The sequence below is a fragment of the Actinia tenebrosa genome, unplaced genomic scaffold (assembly GCF_029948245.1).
Source record: "Actinia tenebrosa isolate PJP-AT-01 unplaced genomic scaffold, QUT_ActTen_1.0 PGA_scaffold1__47_contigs__length_23844297, whole genome shotgun sequence".
Classification (NCBI taxonomy): Eukaryota; Metazoa; Cnidaria; class Anthozoa; order Actiniaria; family Actiniidae; genus Actinia; species Actinia tenebrosa.
The window spans coordinates 22,405,979-22,423,765 of NW_028292578.1; the positions used below are offsets into that span (position 1 = coordinate 22,405,979).

Here is a 17,787-nt window from a genome sequence, read left to right on the forward strand (position 1 = left end):
CCCTTGATTCTTAAGGCACAGACAACAATGAAATGAAAATATTTTCAACATATTTTTTCAATATACACTTTTAATATTATGCATGGGATTATAGTATAGTATAAGTATGTGAAAATACACTACACATACGATGACTCATAGATAACTTGAGGACTTTTTAGGAGACACTCATTATTAAATTGATTATCTTATTTCTTTCCTTTCTTCATTTTAGCTAGCCTCTCTTTTCTCTTTTTTACATGTTTTGGAGTTTTATTCATTCTTTTTTCACGGTTAGCTTCTTTGACCATTTTCTTATGCTCTTTCTTGCTTAGTTCTACTTTTTCTTCTTGTTTACTTTCACTGCTCTTCTCACTATCATCATCACTGTCACTTGCTGAATAACCATGGTTTTCATCAATAATTTCCTTCTCTGCTTTGTCATCAATTGATAGATTATTTTTCATATCTGATTCTAAGCCATTTTGGAGTAGCTGTGGTATCAGTAGGGCACCAGTAAGATCAGACTTCATACCAATAACCTTCTGGTACATTAATTCCTCTGTTTTCCCCTCCTTTGCTTTTTTCATATCTTCCTCAAAATCTACAACTTCGTTCAGTGTTCTGGGTATATAGGCATGCTTAAAGACTTCTTCTTCTAATTGATCAGAAGCATCGTCAACACGATTTGCTGCAATTTCTTGTGCTTTATCAAGATATTTATTCACATTCTCATCCGTTATACTTGGATCAGTAACAAAATCAAACAGCTCACGAACAGTCATCACACAAACACCTTTTTTCTTGAAGAATTCCGTAACATTACTACAGTCTTTTCTCAAGAATTCCAAAGCATGTGGATGATCATGTTCAACTGCCTGGGATACGTCAATCACATAGATCCCACCCTTGTGATAAAGAATATTGAACTCACTCAAATCTGCATGCACAAGAAGACTCTTCTGATATATGTTTCTCACTATTTGTACACACTGTAAGTACAACTCTCTTGCCTTGGATTCAGACAGTTCTACGTCTTTCAGCAGGGGTGCAGGCCACCCTCCTGTACCGATGAACTCCATGACCAGCACATGACTTCTTAGAATGATAGGTTCTGGACAAGGTATGCCAGCTTGATGAAGTCGGATCAAGTTTCTCATTTCCTTCTCAGCCCATGTTCTGACCATCTTTCTGGGATTGTGCTTACAGTAGCCGTGTCTGAAACGAAACTCTCCTGTTACATACTTGTCCCTATCCTTAAAGATCAAGATAGACGTCTTGTACACCTTGACAGCTCGGTCTTCGTGCTCAATGTTGGTGGTAGCATGGTAGACATTAGCTTCTTTTCCAGTGCTAATGCATCCATTTATCTCGGAAATAAATCCCCTGTTCAAAAGCTTGAAAATAATCATTCTCGTCCTTGGGTCTAGCACTTGCTCTACAGTAGCCCTATCAGCCTTATCTTTGGATCTTATCTTCACATTCTGGTTTTTCCTTGAAGATTCTTTCAAAACATTAACTGCAGCATTAGAAAGGTTTCTGGGCCCTTCGTATTTTTCTACGGAAATTCGATTACCGAATTTCTGTAAAGACTTCTCATGAGGTTGGAGTAAAGACTTCCTAGTGGCTGAGGAGTTTGATGGCATAATATGTGAACGGCTTGCATTGTATCTTTTGGTAAAATCTCCAGTTTCATCCTCCCAATCCCAATGGTCTTCATCACTGTCCTCTAGTGTTTCTTCGCCCTCATCAGATGATGACGATTCGATCGCTTTTTTCTCGCTCTCTGCGCTTTCTTTCGGGACATTTAGGTCAAGAAGTTTTACACTTTGAGGTGTTTCTGTATTATCTTCTTCTGCATCATCAAATTGTCCACAAAATACCACGGAATGTCCATCACGAACTTTTATTACCTTTTCTTCTCCACGTGCAATGAACGCCATTTTGAAATACTAAGCAAAACGATACTTTATCGACTAATTTAGGCACGATACGGATGAATATCGATTTGATATTTGGATCCCGAGTTTGCGCATTAGTGTCCATCATACTGCCCAAGATATCGGGATATCAATGCAAATCATCGCTCGGCCCAAAGTTTGTTTTCATTGACAAAGTTTTTTCTCTGCAGAAATAATTTTTCTCTTCGCATTTTATCCTTCGAGGATTAGTGTTTTACTTACCGTATGCCTTCGATATAAAGAGGTAGGCAGAGTGTCGAGTTCAAAAGTATTATTTTTACGTGATTTGCAGAGGAAAAGCCAAATTTTGGGTGTCGAAATCAGTCAAGTCCATCAGTCCATCACGTGTGACCGTATTTGTTTTATCAAGTCTGTTCTTTCCGGGGCAAAGTGCTTTCATTATATGTAGAAATGATGCCTGGGATATGTAAACTTTCATTCTTGTGACACTTGTGTACGTGCTATCAGGATAACAGAATTTTCTTAATACTGGAGTCTTCAAAGTTTTCAACATTTTTTTCTCTACTCATTGAAGCTCAACATCGTGGGAAAAACTCCAATCAACCGGTAAACAAATTTTCTTGAGAAAGGTTATTGTGTTTTACAAAGTTTTTATCCATCGAGGACCTGCAGGAAGGACTTTAGTTGCAAGAGATGGGACTTTGAATAAAGCAAGAATATTAACAAGAATGATCTAGAACATGGAAGGATAAAAATTTGGACATGAGATGACCAATATTTCTTCCATCTTTTGACAAGAAATTATATTGCATTTCCCATCAACGACGATCTTCGACAAACTACAGAACATTTTAAAGACCTTTAAGGTGAGTATTTTAGTCTCTGTGTCGTTTGTATCTCTGTAAAGTTCTGTATAGAAGTTAATTGTAGAATAACAAACAGACATCGCACCTGCAAGGGTAGGAGATTACTAGTGGTTTTTTTTATGCAGACATTGCTATTAATAATAAGATTGCGAAAAGTTTTATGGGACAACAATTTGTTAAAGTTTTACTGTAATTTCAATATGACAGAGTGCTTTTCTTTCTCTTTATATGTACCGCACCACCGCAATATTATATGGTTAGATTTTGTTTTCCTAATAATCATAATAACAATAAAAGCTATATTTGAATAGATAAAGCGATTTGGTTTTAGTCGATCATATTGATTTATTCTCAGACCTTTAATTTTGGAGCCTAAGATCTCGGGAAGTTACGATAAAAAAGAATTTGAGAAATACGAGATCATTTCCTTTGCAAGGAGGAAAAGAATACTTGAAATATTACAGCAATTAGGTCGTCAAGATTATCTACAACCAGCCGGAATTTTTTTTTTTAATCTATGAATCTTGTATACTAAAATAACTTTTTTTTTGAAGCTTTGTTATTACTGGTTTGAATCCCCAAACACAAATCTATTTAATAATTGATTCATCTAAGTTAGAAAATACAGAATAATATTTTGACAAAGATTTTTAATTTTTCATTGTATTACTTCAAGGTTATTTTTTAAATTTGACTCTTGGTTTTTATCGCTTTACTATTTTTGGCACAAATTAATTACATAGAACTGTTGAAAAAAACAGTCACCACACATGCATACTTAAAGTCCCATCGACAAGGTCATTCATCCATTCGTATATATGCTAAAATGTTAAATATTTAACATGAGAGCATAATTCAGGAAATTTTGAATCATAAAAACATGAATAAATGCATGCCTTCCCTTTGTTTGGTTTCTTACAGTTTCATTTTCAATTCAATCATAAAAACATGGACCATGAGTTTTTTTAAGCCACAGACTTAGCTATAATCAACAACAATTTGGAATTAGATAAATTAACTCAACTTCGTTTATAGAGGATGACACTTGACAGTAATTTAACTGATAAACTCATGGTCCTCTTTTAACATCTCTATATGATAACGGATGGGACCACCATTGACATGCTCATCCTAGCCACAGGAAGGTCTAAGCATTTGCAAATGTAATTACAAAAGCAGCACCTTTTCCTCAGTTATTTTAAGACTTAGAGTGTTGGTCTGGCAGAGGCTTGAACCACAACCTCCCGCAGAACAGACAGACACTATTATCAACTTAGCTAATAATTTTTTTAAACCTTACTTAGAACACTTTTTATAAAATAATAAGCTAAAGATTATGATTCCTTTTTGATTGCTTGTTGCATTGCTCTTAACTTGTAGTAACAGCGTATACTGTGTGACAGTGTAATGACTGAGAAAAAAGCCAAGAGGATATCACAACATCAGCTCCTGGATTTTGAACCGCAGTCTGAAGTCAATGAAGTAGAGGATGAGTTCAGTAGCTCAAGTGATGAAAGCCCAGAGGTATTCCTAAAAAGCTATCTTCCTAGAGATGCAATGATTTTATTTTGAAGTAACAGCCAAAGGGATGATATAGTAATCCATGGCTTCATTTCATCTTGTCACCTTTATGTCTATGAACTCTGTGACAATAGTCATGTCTGTGATGATAGTCATGGTTGAAAAAGGGAAACCCCTTCTGCTTCTTCCAACCAAAATATAGTATATAATATAAAGATGAAATAATATTTAATAAAATTATTATACTAGATTTCTAATAATTATTGCTGCATCTTGTATATATTTTATTAGGTGTCTGAGGATGAGCTGGATGCTTGTAGCAATAAAAACTTTGATGCTGTTGTATTTGACATCAGAAAAGTCACTCCTGAGGAATTTGCTGTGAGTACTTTAGATTTGTATGACTGTGAAATGATGTAAGGAAAACAAAAACCAGTCAGACTGCTAATATCCCTTTTCCTTTGGATAGGATTTAGGGATTATTGATGTTTGAGTAAATTTTGTTGCATACAAAAAAGTGAAATCTTTTTTTGTTTTTTGTTTTTGCCTTCCAGAAAGAAGTAACTTATAAAGATATATATGTATTCAAGTCTATTAGACCAGAGGTACTGATGATATTAAAGTCTATCTGTCGTCTAGTTTCTTTAGTTATCAATTATCATGATTAACACATTAACTAAGTAATCTATTTATTTGAACAGGAGTTATCAGGATGTGGCTGGACAAAGAAGGACAAGTTAAAGCTTGCTCCAAATGTGGTTGCTTTTATACAAAGATTTAATCATGTATGTGTCTACAATATATATGTCTCTAGAACATCTGTTTGTGCACTCTACTGGAAAGGGAAGGGGAAAGTGTAATATTGGGGTGCATTTTACGTCATGGCTACCATGTCAGTTGACTATACAAAGCATTCCTCATTAAGCTTCTCTTGTTAAATCAACCAAGATGGCGGCTGTTTCATTGTTATTTATATCTCAAGGGATTTTTCAGTCACATGGTTACACTTCAAGGATAGTGGATGATTGACCACACCCAACTTCTCCTACCCCCATTCCCTTTCATTGGTATTTTTACTTTGTTTATCTCTCACTTGTAAAATGGTTCTGTCTGTCTGTCACAGATTAGTTTTTGGGTGGTAAGAGAAATACTGAATGCCAAGAAGTTGAAGACAAGAGTGGCTGTCATGTCTCACTTTATTAGAATAGCAAAGGTAATAAAAACTGAAACTCAAAGTATGCCTTTATCTCGCATTTGTTTTTTAAATAATTAAATTAAGAAGAAATGAATTAACATAAATAAAAGGGTTGAAGGGTGTTGTTATGACAATAAATTATTATCTGTGATGTAACTGAATAAATGGTATGTTAATGGTTTACGATATTCATGCCCTAAAGGATATAATAAATAAATGTGTAAATAATATGCCAATGGTTTTTGTTTAGAAATTCTTGGAGCTGAACAATATCCATGCCCTGAAGGCTGTTATATCTGGACTTGAGAGTGTTCCAGTGTATAGACTAGACATGACATGGGAGGTAAGACATTATTTTAACAGCCGAAGATGCCCCCCCCACTTTCCCTAGCCCATAAATCTTCTCATCATTATATGTCCACCATTATTTTGACATCTTTATAACATTCTGTTTCATTGATTCACTGACTTGTCCTTCAAGTTTGTTTTTCAAAACCATGGATCTCCTGCTAGTGGTTCTGACCAATTGCCTCCAAAATGGTTTTCTTATGCAGATGCACACATATTGCACAACTTAAAATGCTTGCAGATGCTGTAACTGTTTGCTAAAAATGATACTCACTCTTCTTCTCAGCATCTTCCAAAGAGAGACCATGCAACATTCGAAAAACTTGTGGAACTGCTATCTGAGGATGAAAATAGGTAATCAATATAAGTCATCACTCTCACCTTTTTACTTACATCTGATATTCGTAAGACTTACCTAAAATTGGTCAATATTTTTTTCAACAGAAAAAAATTAAGAGAATATTTAAGTACTGTTAAACTGCCCTGTATTCCACACTTAGGTAGGCATTAATGTTTCAGTTAATATTTATTAATCTGTTTTATTTTGATTGATAAGATATTGTACTATTAGCGATTTAAATGATGAAATTATATTTATAAGTTAGGCGCATTTGAAAATGCTAGTATGTTAGATTTGTGCCATATAAATAAATATTATCATTTATTATTATTGTTATTATTATTAGGAAGCATAGAATAATTTTACATTTGTCACTAGCTGAAAGGGAAGCTCTGATAAAAACAGACTTCCTGATAGGAGTTGAACTCTTGACCTTCTGAATGCTAGACGGATGCTCTAGCACTGATCATGCGCTACAGGAAAGACTCATGATGACTCTCATGCGTCCCACCAACATCCAAAAGGTCATGAGTGCAACTTCTATTAGTGATTCTGTTATCGAATGTAGAGTACAGGAAGCCAATGAGATTCTTTTATTTCAGGGATGTACCTAACTGATATAATGTATATTGATACCATACACCCAAGCACTGGAGGACTAGATAATGAACGAACCAGAAAGGTGCAGCTATAACCTAATATATAAAACCCAGTGAAGTTGTATTGTGATACTGCTCAGTAAATGTATGCTGCTGCAGCATAATAAAATTTAGAGTTTGAAAAAAACTGTGATTTATTTCAGATGAATGATATAATAAGAATAATTTCTGAGTTTCAACAATCAAACTATGGTAAGTAAATAGGATTTGCTGTATTTTCTATTGCTTTACATATTAGCAAGATTCATCAACTTCTCGAGAGTATAGGCATAGTGTGCAAGTGGGGTGGGGTGGGGCAGGGGGGAAGGGGGGGGGGGGGGTGGAGGGTTGCATGCTACCCAAATACTGAAAGTAAAGGTTAATGGTGGTGTATGTGGTGATAGAAAATAGGCCAAATAGGAAAGCAGTACTTACACTGAATTTGTTCACCCTCTATAAGAAAGGATGAGAATGAATGTAGCCCATGAAGTATGGGTAAGAAAAAACTGTATGGTCCAGGGGGGGGGGGGGGGGGGTCAGTAAGACATATTACATAGAAATTACTACGTCCCTGATAAGTTGCTTATGACTTCTTGTTCCTAGGAGACATTGAATCACAGCCTTATATCCAAGAATATTTAAATTCAATGAACTATATAGAAGAGCTACAAAAGTTCTTAGAAGATAACAATTACAGGTACTATTTACTTGCTTTGGAAATTTTAAATTTTTTGAGGTTCTGTTAACACAATAGTAGGTTTAATTTGTTACTGCATGGTCTGTACTTGTTATTTCCATGTTTACAGGTTGTCTCTTGAGATTGAACCAACAGAGAGTGATAACAAATCTAAAGCAAGATCAAGAGAAAGCATAGACGGTATTTAAAAATGCAGGATTAACATGAGGGGTGCTGCATAATGCATGAACCACCTAGCTTAGACACCACTCATTATTTATACCAGAACATATATCATCTGCTTAGAGTTCTCTGCTGTGCTTCATTGTCTTTTTTCTGTGACCTTAAATTTTTCTCCTGCTTTACTTTTCTCCTGATTTGGGGTTGACAGCTTTAGACATGAGTCTAAGTATCAGGAGCTAGACTCTGTTTAATGGATGCCAAATTAAGAGTTTTTTAACCCTTCTCAATACTGAATACCAGCTGCGTCAGCCACTGGAGGCTTTATCCCATGTTATGATTTAATAATTCATCTTTTTTTATCAGCTTTGCCTTGTAACACTTTAAATCCCCCAGTGAGTAAGAAGTTTGTCCCTGGACACCGAAAAACTCAAAGTCTTGACACAAAGTAAGTTTTCCCTATAACGTGCAATTTGAATGAAGATCATTTTTATAGACAAAATGATCAATGATAGATTAGTATTGGGATAGCCTTATGTGCCTCTGTGCTGCTGATGATGATGATAAAGGATGATGATGATGGTGATGATGATGATGATGATGAAGATGATGATGAAGGATGATGATGATAATGATGATGATGATGATGATGATGATGATGATAATGATTATCAATGATAATATTACTTGTTATTTTCTAGCTTACTAAGGACACCCTTGGGAACATCTTTTGATTCACTTAGGTAATGATAATGTCAAGACATTTTCTATTTTTAGAATTAGTGCTTTCATAACTAAATAAAATATTTAAAATAAATAAATAATATAATAAATAATAATAAATATTTTTGAGCTGCTGGGACTTCCAGATCTGAAGCTAATTAAGGACCCTGTCAAGTGTCTAATCTTGTGTACAATGTGAACATTGGATTGCGGCTAGTGCATAACATTCCTATTAATTTTATGCTTGAGCTGACCTGACTTAATCAAATAATTGTTTGACTCCGACGAAGGACCCGAAACGTCAGTAAGTTTTTTCATCTTTTCACGGTGTATAATTTACCTTTTCATCATTATTGTTTCATTAGAAACACCGACGCAGCTCACACTATTTTTTAGCTAGTTATATCTTTTTATTGAATTATGCATGTTTGTGTGATAACCCAATAGGACTTTGGTCAGAGCATACTCACTATCCTGATAAATTGAAAGAGATCAGCATTTATCAGGTTTTAAGGTTCTAGCCAATGTGTTTTATTTTTTATTTTTCGCTACAGTATTGCTAGTAGTACCAGCTCAAGACATTTAATAGATGACAGTATTGTACCCTTAGAAAACCAAGGATCTGAAATACTTTGTAAGTATAGCCAAGAGAGCATAAACAAGAGAGGGAAACTTCTCAGTAACACACGCACAATGTAAATTCTCAGTTGGGCTATTTTTGGTAACTGGATGCAGTTTAAATTTTGCCTTACTCTACCCCTGTGTGTCATTAACTAACGTGCATGCACTATTTCCATTTTGTTTTTAATGATCAATTTGAATAGCATGCGTGTGAGTTGGTATAGCTGTATATGTAATCAATATTTTTGTCGTAGATTTTTTCCCAAAAATTTATTTCACTGACTCTTGACATGTGACCTCCTAAGAAATGTATTTTCATTTTAATCAATTAGTGAATGGAAGGAATTCAGCACTTTCTTTAGAACGAGCAAGGTAGGAATGATCTCATTGTTCAATTGTACTTCCATTTTGTGGGGGGGGGGGGGGGGGAATGTTGTCTTCTAGTTCTGTGCTCCCCCTCCTACTCATTACATTTCTATTTACTTTTTCAAGAATTTTTTATCAAATGTTGTGTTTTTATTTTCTGTAGTGGAGTATATGAAAGAGATGATTCTGAACTATTTGGTCCTCATTCAGAGTTCCAGGTTGAAGGTTAGTTGGCAATGAAGTGTAGTCATAGGTGTAGTTATGTCATCAAAACTTCATATTCTTAGAAAAGAGGGGGAAAAACTAAAAGCAATTCTCCATGTATTGTAATTGCAGGATTTTTGAGAAGAAAGAAATGTTTGAGGAATAACAAGAAGTTAGCTGTAAGTATTGTTTTCAACTCAGGGGCAGATCCCAGAGGTCATAGTCACCCCCCATTTGTTTAAATTTCTCATTATATTGTTAGAAACAGCCCCCCCCCCCCCTTTTCATGGAATTCCTGGTAAAACGATTTTAATAATCACCCCCCTTCTAAAATTCCTGGATTTGCCCCTGCAACTCCTACACCACTGTAATATTTGTCACTATATATAGAGTTAAATGTTTTAACAATTAAAAACTCTTCATTGAATGATTTTCCAGGTATCTACCTGGCAAAAGTTCTGGGTTGGTCTATCTGGAAAGTTTCTATACTACTTTTTACCAAAACACAGATCTGTAGGAAAACTTGAGAGATCTTCTGTAAGTAGGGATTGACATGAGAACTCCAAATATTTGTTTGAGTATTATGGTTTTTCCATCCCCTCAAGTCCTTATCTGTATCGTTACCATTATTATTAAACTTCTTCTACTTCGAGCATAATCTTTGCACATCTATTACCTACATTTCCCCCTTGACATATATACAAATATTTACAGTATTTTGTTTGTTTGTGTACAGTTTAAGAGTAATGCGCAGAAGGTGATAAATATAGAGAATTGGATTGTACACATCCAGTCAGATTCACATCATACTGACTGCTTCCAGTTGACAGATCCTTTTAACGGTAAGTGGACATCTTAACACCAAACATTTCTTTTGCTATGCAATACAGCATTATTAGAGCTTTCCATTTTCCCTACCCCTCGCACCCCAGGGGTAGATACAGGATTTTTTCTAGGGGGCAGGGGGGCAGGAGGGGGGATGCACCATCCAGGGTTTTTTCAGGAGAGGGTGCACCCTTTGTTTACAAACTAAACACTAAAGAAGTAGATATCAGCTCATCTGGAGAGTACACTTCCCCTGTACCCCTACCCTAAATCTGCCCTGCACTTGAGGGGGTTGAATGTATTGCCGAGGCTCCAAAGCTGCCTCTGTTCTTTTCATCAGTGCAAACTAAAGTCTAAGTACTGCAAATATATGATGGTACAGTAGCTTAAATATTATCAGACTGGTTGATATTTTGTTGTTAATATTTTTGAATGCCACTGCATAGGGAACTCGTACAAGTTCAGGACAGGCTCACAGTCAAGTGCATTAATGTGGTACACATGTCTGTCTCATGTCACGACAAGCAAAAATAAGGTGAGATATACAGATGTAAATCATTATCATTGCTATCTTAGTATATATATTGATTGTATTATGTTTGCAGAAGACAATACTTAGAATACATTACAGCCATTATCATCATTATCATCACCACTATCACCACTATCTCAAGCATTACCATAACCATAACCATAACCATAACCATCGTCATCATCATCATCATCACCATCATCACCAGGCCACCACCATCATCATCACTATTGCCACCATTACCATTATCATCATCATCACCAGCATCACCGGGCCACCACCATCATCATCACTATTACCACCATTACCATTATCATCATCATCACCATCACCGGGCCACCACCACCATCATCATCACTATTACCACCATTACCATTATCATCATCATCACCAGCATCACCGGGCCACCACCATCATCATCATCACTATTACCACCATTACCATTACCACCATTACCATTACCATTATCATCATCATCACCGGGCCACCACCACCATCATCATCACTATTACCACCATTACCATTATCATCATCATCACTAGCATCATTATTAAAATCATCACCATTAAATTATTAATTTTGATGTTTAGACCCCTCAGAACCTCATCAGTTTTGAAGAGAGCGAAGAAGTCAATGATACAAAAATGTAAATGAATAATGGCACAACCACCTTTACAGAAGAACAAACCCACCACTATCTAGATCCCTTGGCATTGGGAATAGGTACATGTTATGGCCAAGAAGATCAACATGATACAAATCAAGACTATGAATAGAATGGAATAGAATACTAGAATATATGAGAAATCATATTGTTACAGTCGTGAGCACTCTCCTGTTATTTCTTGATACCACTATTACTAGAGTCCTTTCGTAGGTCGTTTTTTAGCTTAACTAATTGCGTTATCTTGTGACTTCAAAGGAGTTAAAACATTTGAATTATTAAAAGAAGTCGAAAAGGATTCTGGTAATAGTAGTATCAAGACATCATAAGAAAATGAGTGGTCACGTGACTTGTTAGTTCACTCGCTCACAATGCACCGAACTAATATATAGTTTATTATTATATTATTATTATTAAGAGAAGCAAGCGATTTGACGGTATGCTTTGATTGACGACACCCATTTTAATTATTTATTGAATGTTTTTAATGTTATTCGGATTGCTATCAAAATCCAGATACTTGGAGAACTCTCATGAAGGAAAGCAGTGAAAAAATATCTACTCACCCACCCCAACCTCGGTGAGGTTTTGCTCTTAGAAGGCAACCCACGTATCTGGACCAATGGTAGCGTGATCGGTTTAATTTAAAGTTATAGGTGTTCTGATGATCACAAGAGTACACTTATTTATACACTTATTTACTTTAATGCAAAGTTTTCATAAGTGCTCCGGTAATTTCAAGATTTATTTTATTTCATTTCTCATGAATGAAACTTAGAATACTATGATCCCAAGCAATAAGAATAACAATATTATAGTTCCAGTTGTTAGATGAACTTTACAATTTCTAGATTTTGAATAGAGATTTCAATTTAACATACGTTTTGGATCAAAGGGATTTTTTAATATTTATTTTTAAATACAACACGACCACTATGAGATACTTCGTAAACCTCCCATCCTATCGATTATTTTAATCGAAAACATTTGTAATCTCTAAGAGATTCAACGCAATATTTTTAAATAAAAGAATAGTGGAATCGTGTTGAAGTTTTGCTTTAGTGGTAATTTCTAATTACGGGTGATGACAAACGCGGTAAGTATAATTGTAATCCGGAGATTCTATATTAAACTATAAGGGGTGTACTGATTAGGAGTAGACAGTAATGTACCGTACTTACTCGTTTAAGTCCCGCCTCATATTAAACGCAGCCCTCAAATAAGCTCCGCTTACGTAAGACTAACTTACAGTTGTTATAGTGATGCCTATTATTGCAGTTCATACTGAAACTTTCCAGTTTAAATCTTAAGTTTAGGAAAATGATTTGGAATAATGCTTTTAAATTATTGGAAGAAATAACATTGCGTAATATGCTAAATATAGGATTGGTAGAAAATATTGCCGAGGCGAACACGTGGTCTGTAGTCAGTTGGAGCAGTCGTGGAACCTTGAGTCAGAATCTTCCTCTTGTCAAGATGGACGATGTTGACAAAATCCTCATAGCAAACCTGCATACTCTTGGTTCCAGTGGCCCTTTCCAAAGCTGGACCAGCTACCTAGATGAGTTGGAAGACGACAAAATTCTCATCGTGAAACTGGATGTCAAGAACTACCATCCACACGAAATCTCTCTCAGAGTTCAAGATGGCAAGGTGAAAGTCCACGGAAAACACCATTCTGAGGGAGAATATGGCTACGATTCGAGGGAATTCCGCAGGAAATTTGATTTACCAGAAGCTGTTGATCCCTCAACAGTATCATCACGAGTATCTCCTGATGGAGTTCTCTACATTGAAGGGTACAAAACTACACCCAAGGAAGAATCCGTGATGGAAGAACTGGATGACAAGAAGTTTAGTGTAAAGCTGGACGTTAGTAAATTTGCCCCGGAGGAAATCTCTGTCAAGGTCCTGAACAACGAGCTGATGGTCAGTGCGAGTCATGAGTCTGAATCTCAGGGCCGTTATTCATCAAGGAGCTTTAAGCGCCATTTTGTTCTTCCCAAAGATGTTGATATGGATTCTGTGAAAACAAAGTTGGACAAAGATGGACGACTTTGCATTGAAGCTCCAAGAAAACTAGCACTTCCCGCACCTACTGAAAGACAGCTCCCAATAACCATGGACGTACTGATCAATGAAAAGAGCTTTTATCATCTGTTCGTTTGTTTTTGCAATTATGATCCATTTCTGATCCATTTCAGGAAGCGTTAATCTTGTAAGCTTACTTTACATGTAATCTTTGTTCAGTCTAAGGCTTTGTTTGTAACTCGTTGAAAGCTTTGAAAAAAAATTGGTAGTTAAAATACATTTTGTCTTAATAACATTTTAATTGTCGTTGATATTTTATTAATCCCTTCAAAAAGCTGCAAGAATTCTATTAGCCACTTGACCATTTTATATACTTGCAATTCATTCAATCATTACGCCTCTGTCTCCCCTCCCCTCTGTCTCCCCTCCCCTCTGTCTCCCCTCCCCTCTGTCTCCCCTCCCCTCTGTCTCCCCTCCCCTCTGTCTCCCCTCCCCTCTGTCTCCCCTCCCCTCTGTCTCCCCTCCCCTCTCTAGTGATAGATTTTGTATCCATGACGTAATAGTAAAGAATGATTGACGTAAGAGGTATAATAGTATTCACCAATCAGCGTGCAGTATTATGTTTTCCCTCTAAGTCACGTGACTTACTTGATCAAAACAAAGAAGAACACACCGAAGTCGCACTTTTCTTCGTACACGATAACCAAGACTGCCTCGTAATTCTTGCTTTAAAACACAGCCTTTTACATTAATTTTCATCCATACGACCACGTTAGACGATGGGTAGGATCTTCCTTGATCATCCTGGAGGAACTAGGCTCTATTCTTGCGCTAATTGTGATACAGTCTTGACGAATCGCTCGGAGCTCATTTCTATGGTAGGGGGGAAAAATTATTGTGAGGATTTTTTTTACAGTGTTTATTTGTCCGTTCTGTATCCAGAAGATTAAAGCCCTAAGCAGTTATAGGTTTGATATTGATAGTTCCTTCCATTGTTTGTTGTTTTAAGTTGTTATTATTGATAAATTGTGATATTTTTAGTAGGATTTTCGTCCTGTAATTTCGAAGTTTACTAAGAGAAGATCCTTGAATCTATTATTTCTGCATTTATTATTAGCGAATCTTTTCGTAGTTACGCTCAAAAATCTTCATAATTTTCATCATTTTAGGCTTCTTTCACCCTTCTTCTAGTTATGAGACTTAAATCTCGTAGTGTTTAAAAAATTCACACTCAAACACGCTGGAATCAATTTTCCTTCAAATTTTTTACCATTTTTGTTCAGAACTGAGGGTCAAGTTATTTGTTTTTATCAAAATGCTAATGAGAAACAAAATTAACTCCAAACACAATAGAAACACGTCAGAAGTTTAACACCATAGAAAACATTTCACTTTCGAGAAATTTTATCGTATTTGTATTTTTAATACCTTATATTACTAAATTTCTAATAGTATTGTCTTTACCATTCTGTGGTTCTGGGTACCTGTGACACTCATTCACAGATATTTAAAAGAAAGCTTTGAATGTTAATATATGAAAATCTCTTAAACCATTAAGGTCTCTGTTTGATTGCTACGACTTGTGGCTTATTGCATTGTTCAATTCAAGATATCCTGTTTTGACAGGCCAATATCTAGTACGTGTAGCTGTCGTTGAACACCTTGAAGCCTAATGTTAAATAGTATGGATTTTTAATGTCCAACTAATTCTTTTTCTTTTTCTATGGCTATAGAGATTTACGGGATCCACTGGAAGAGCATTCTTGTTTCACAAAGTGTAAGCATACAAGATAATAATTTTGTGTATTTTAAGACAAAGGAGTATGACCCTTCTTAAAATTGTCTTGACTTTGGCTAACATGGAAATACAAAAGAAATGCCACGAATTCCTAATGAAAAAAAGTATGATTCCTCTGATGTGTTCATGTTAGTCTTGCATTAACAATAATTTTGAGAAGACAACCAACTGCTCCCCACAACGTTCCTTATTTCTTTCCTCCACTCACCCCCGCCTGAAAATTCTCCTCCTCTCGTAGGGATGGGGATTGGTTATAATGCCATAAAAATCCATTTGTTTTTCAAAACCAAGTTAATTTTTTTTTATTAATGCATGAAAATGTTCGTCAACAGTGTCAACCTAACTCTGAGTGAAGTCCAGGACAGAGTAATGGTAAGATATGAAAGATAATCATTATATAAATAACAGAGAAAAGCTAAGTGGGAATAGAGAAGGTCATTGTAGGTCAGCCAATAAATGACCATTCCTTGGCCTTCCTCAATTTCTCTTCCCTATGCAAGGGTCATTCCAGGAGGGTGGATTGGGTGGCTAGCCATCCCCTTGGAGTTTTAAAAATATAAAGAAAAAATGGAAAATAGGAAGCTATTTGCTGGCTTTCTAGGCAACATGCATGTGCACCTCACCTGAACAAACCCTGCATCCTTTGTTCCTATGCCCATCCCTTCACATTACAATGTTTCAAATTTTAATCAAATAATTCAATAGGTTGATTATTCTGTAATAAATTGTTTGTTTATTAGCTTACTGGACGACACATGGTTAGAGATGTTTCTTGCAAGAATTGTGACACTAAGTTAGGTTGGATGTATGTAAGTATCGCTGGGAGTCCCAGAGACTGCACCCTTACTATCAGTAGTACCAGGGCTGCTGTCACATGGCTTCATTCTATTTCTAACACATTATAAAATTTTTATAAATTATTGTTAGGAATTTGCTACAGAAGAAAACCAGAGATACAAGGTAGAGCGAACATTACTATGGCATTTATGATTACTTTGCCTCCCACTAGAGTGGTTATTAATTCATTTTACTTAAAGCCCGGAAAGCATCTATCGAATTAGGAAGTGGGCAGACCCAGAGAAATTTGACATTCAAGGGACCCCATCCAACCACTCAGTTAAATCGACCCACCCCTCTAAATCTGTTGGATGCCACCACCACCCCTGGGAGTAACCCATTTACAGGTTGTCACGGTTTTTCCAGATATGATATTGAACCATCAAATTCCCTTGCCACAAAGTCTACTCCACCAGGGTACCCCCATCCTCATGCCACTCAAAATACTAGGTGTGCCAAGAAATTAAAACCACTTGTCTCTATATTATTTAAAGGAAGGTCGTGTCATCTTGGAAAGGGCTTTGGTGACAGAGAGCGAGGGAATAGAAGAAATTGGTGATTAAAGACTGTACATAGAGGCAAGATAAATCATTATTGTATCCTTATCGGATAACAACCAATATTATGCATGCATATATCAAGAGGTGTAATTTTATATAAATATATATATAATTATAAGCAATTCTTTCTGCTGATAGAACAATCATAGTATTATAACCTTGAAGTATTCTTGTCCCCTCAGAGCCTGTGTTTCTTTTGATCTCTGACAAGAAACAAGGTCTTTGAAGCATCACAAACAATAATTGAACATAATTATTGTGCTTGAATTGCCTTCCATTTGTCCAAATGAAGCACTTTTGTCTGGTAGCAAGAATGCCAAATTAATGTTCTAATTAATGTTTTAGTTCTTTTTGCAAGAAAAACGTTGCATATAAAATGCTTGCTTCCAATTAAGCTTAAATTAACAAACATGCACCTTGCCATTAGCAAAGAAATATTGGTATCCATAATATTCCTAGGAGAAATACCTTGAATTGCAATAGTTTTCTTCTTCCGTTATTAGGTATAATGTCATAAATTTGAATTTCTTTTTTGTAACTGCAATTCTTGTAGTTTGTTGGAGTTAGGTTGCACAAACACTATCAACTAACCTACCAGATACCAGATGTATTTTATTACTTTCCTGTCCTATCCACTTCACTGCACATTAGGTATTGTAAATAAGAAATTGTAAATATTTAAATAATTATATTAATGTAATCCTCAGGTTTGCGATGACCTGTTGGCATTTTTTAAATAAAATTTCTTGAAAAATTCAAAATTCAGAGGGGAAGTAAGTATCTATTTTGTAAGTTGTTGCATAGGCCCCCTTCACAGTTCCTTGCACCATCTTGAATGGCATCAAAGTGAGAATATAGGTAACCTTTGATAGAAACATGTGAATGACTGTCCAAGGTGTTAAAAAAGGTCTTTATCATATATCAATGCAAGGTCACTGTCATTCTCCCTTTGATGCACAGG

The 17,787-nt window shown here is 35.8% G+C and overlaps 4 protein-coding genes across 5 annotated transcripts; 3 read left to right on the plus strand and 1 right to left on the minus strand.

Annotated features, from left to right (window-relative positions):
• Nucleotides 1-71: 71 nt before the first annotated feature.
• LOC116294950 (serine/threonine-protein kinase RIO1) lies at nucleotides 72-2,059 on the minus strand. The gene has a single exon (XM_031702646.2). The coding sequence runs from the start codon at nucleotides 1,920-1,922 to the stop codon at nucleotides 189-191; it is 1,734 nt and encodes a 577-aa protein (XP_031558506.2). The 5' UTR covers nucleotides 1,923-2,059; the 3' UTR covers nucleotides 72-188.
• An 18-nt stretch (nucleotides 2,060-2,077) lies between these two features.
• LOC116294951 (ras-specific guanine nucleotide-releasing factor RalGPS2) lies at nucleotides 2,078-12,650 on the plus strand. 2 transcript variants are annotated; one of them, XM_031702647.2, is made up of 23 exons: nucleotides 2,078-2,767; nucleotides 4,148-4,291; nucleotides 4,580-4,669; nucleotides 4,843-4,893; nucleotides 4,990-5,073; nucleotides 5,412-5,501; nucleotides 5,734-5,826; nucleotides 6,118-6,185; nucleotides 6,276-6,331; nucleotides 6,774-6,853; nucleotides 6,974-7,022; nucleotides 7,413-7,506; nucleotides 7,616-7,686; nucleotides 8,032-8,113; nucleotides 8,367-8,408; nucleotides 8,943-9,022; nucleotides 9,342-9,381; nucleotides 9,539-9,600; nucleotides 9,712-9,758; nucleotides 10,018-10,116; nucleotides 10,316-10,421; nucleotides 10,851-10,939; nucleotides 11,527-12,650. In XM_031702647.2, the coding sequence occupies exons 2-23, from the start codon at nucleotides 4,175-4,177 to the stop codon at nucleotides 11,584-11,586; spliced, it is 1,650 nt and encodes a 549-aa protein (XP_031558507.1). In that variant the 5' UTR covers nucleotides 2,078-2,767; nucleotides 4,148-4,174; the 3' UTR covers nucleotides 11,587-12,650. The 2 variants fall into 2 exon arrangements, with proteins under 2 accessions (XP_031558507.1, XP_031558508.1); XM_031702648.2 differs by lacking the exon at nucleotides 2,078-2,767 and adding an exon at nucleotides 3,805-3,930.
• Nucleotides 12,651-12,936: 286 nt separating this feature from the next.
• LOC116294952 (uncharacterized) lies at nucleotides 12,937-13,864 on the plus strand. Its single transcript, XM_031702649.2, has one exon. It carries the CDS (start codon nucleotides 12,972-12,974, stop codon nucleotides 13,812-13,814), a length of 843 nt encoding a protein of 280 aa, XP_031558509.2. The 5' UTR covers nucleotides 12,937-12,971; the 3' UTR covers nucleotides 13,815-13,864.
• Nucleotides 13,865-14,295: 431 nt separating this feature from the next.
• Nucleotides 14,296-17,587, plus strand: LOC116294974 (protein yippee-like 5). The gene is made up of 6 exons (XM_031702677.2): nucleotides 14,296-14,509; nucleotides 15,365-15,408; nucleotides 15,762-15,801; nucleotides 16,170-16,238; nucleotides 16,357-16,389; nucleotides 16,761-17,587. Exons 1-6 carry the CDS (start codon nucleotides 14,411-14,413, stop codon nucleotides 16,827-16,829), a joined length of 354 nt encoding a protein of 117 aa, XP_031558537.1. The 5' UTR covers nucleotides 14,296-14,410; the 3' UTR covers nucleotides 16,830-17,587.
• The last annotated feature ends 200 nt before the right edge of the window (nucleotides 17,588-17,787 follow it).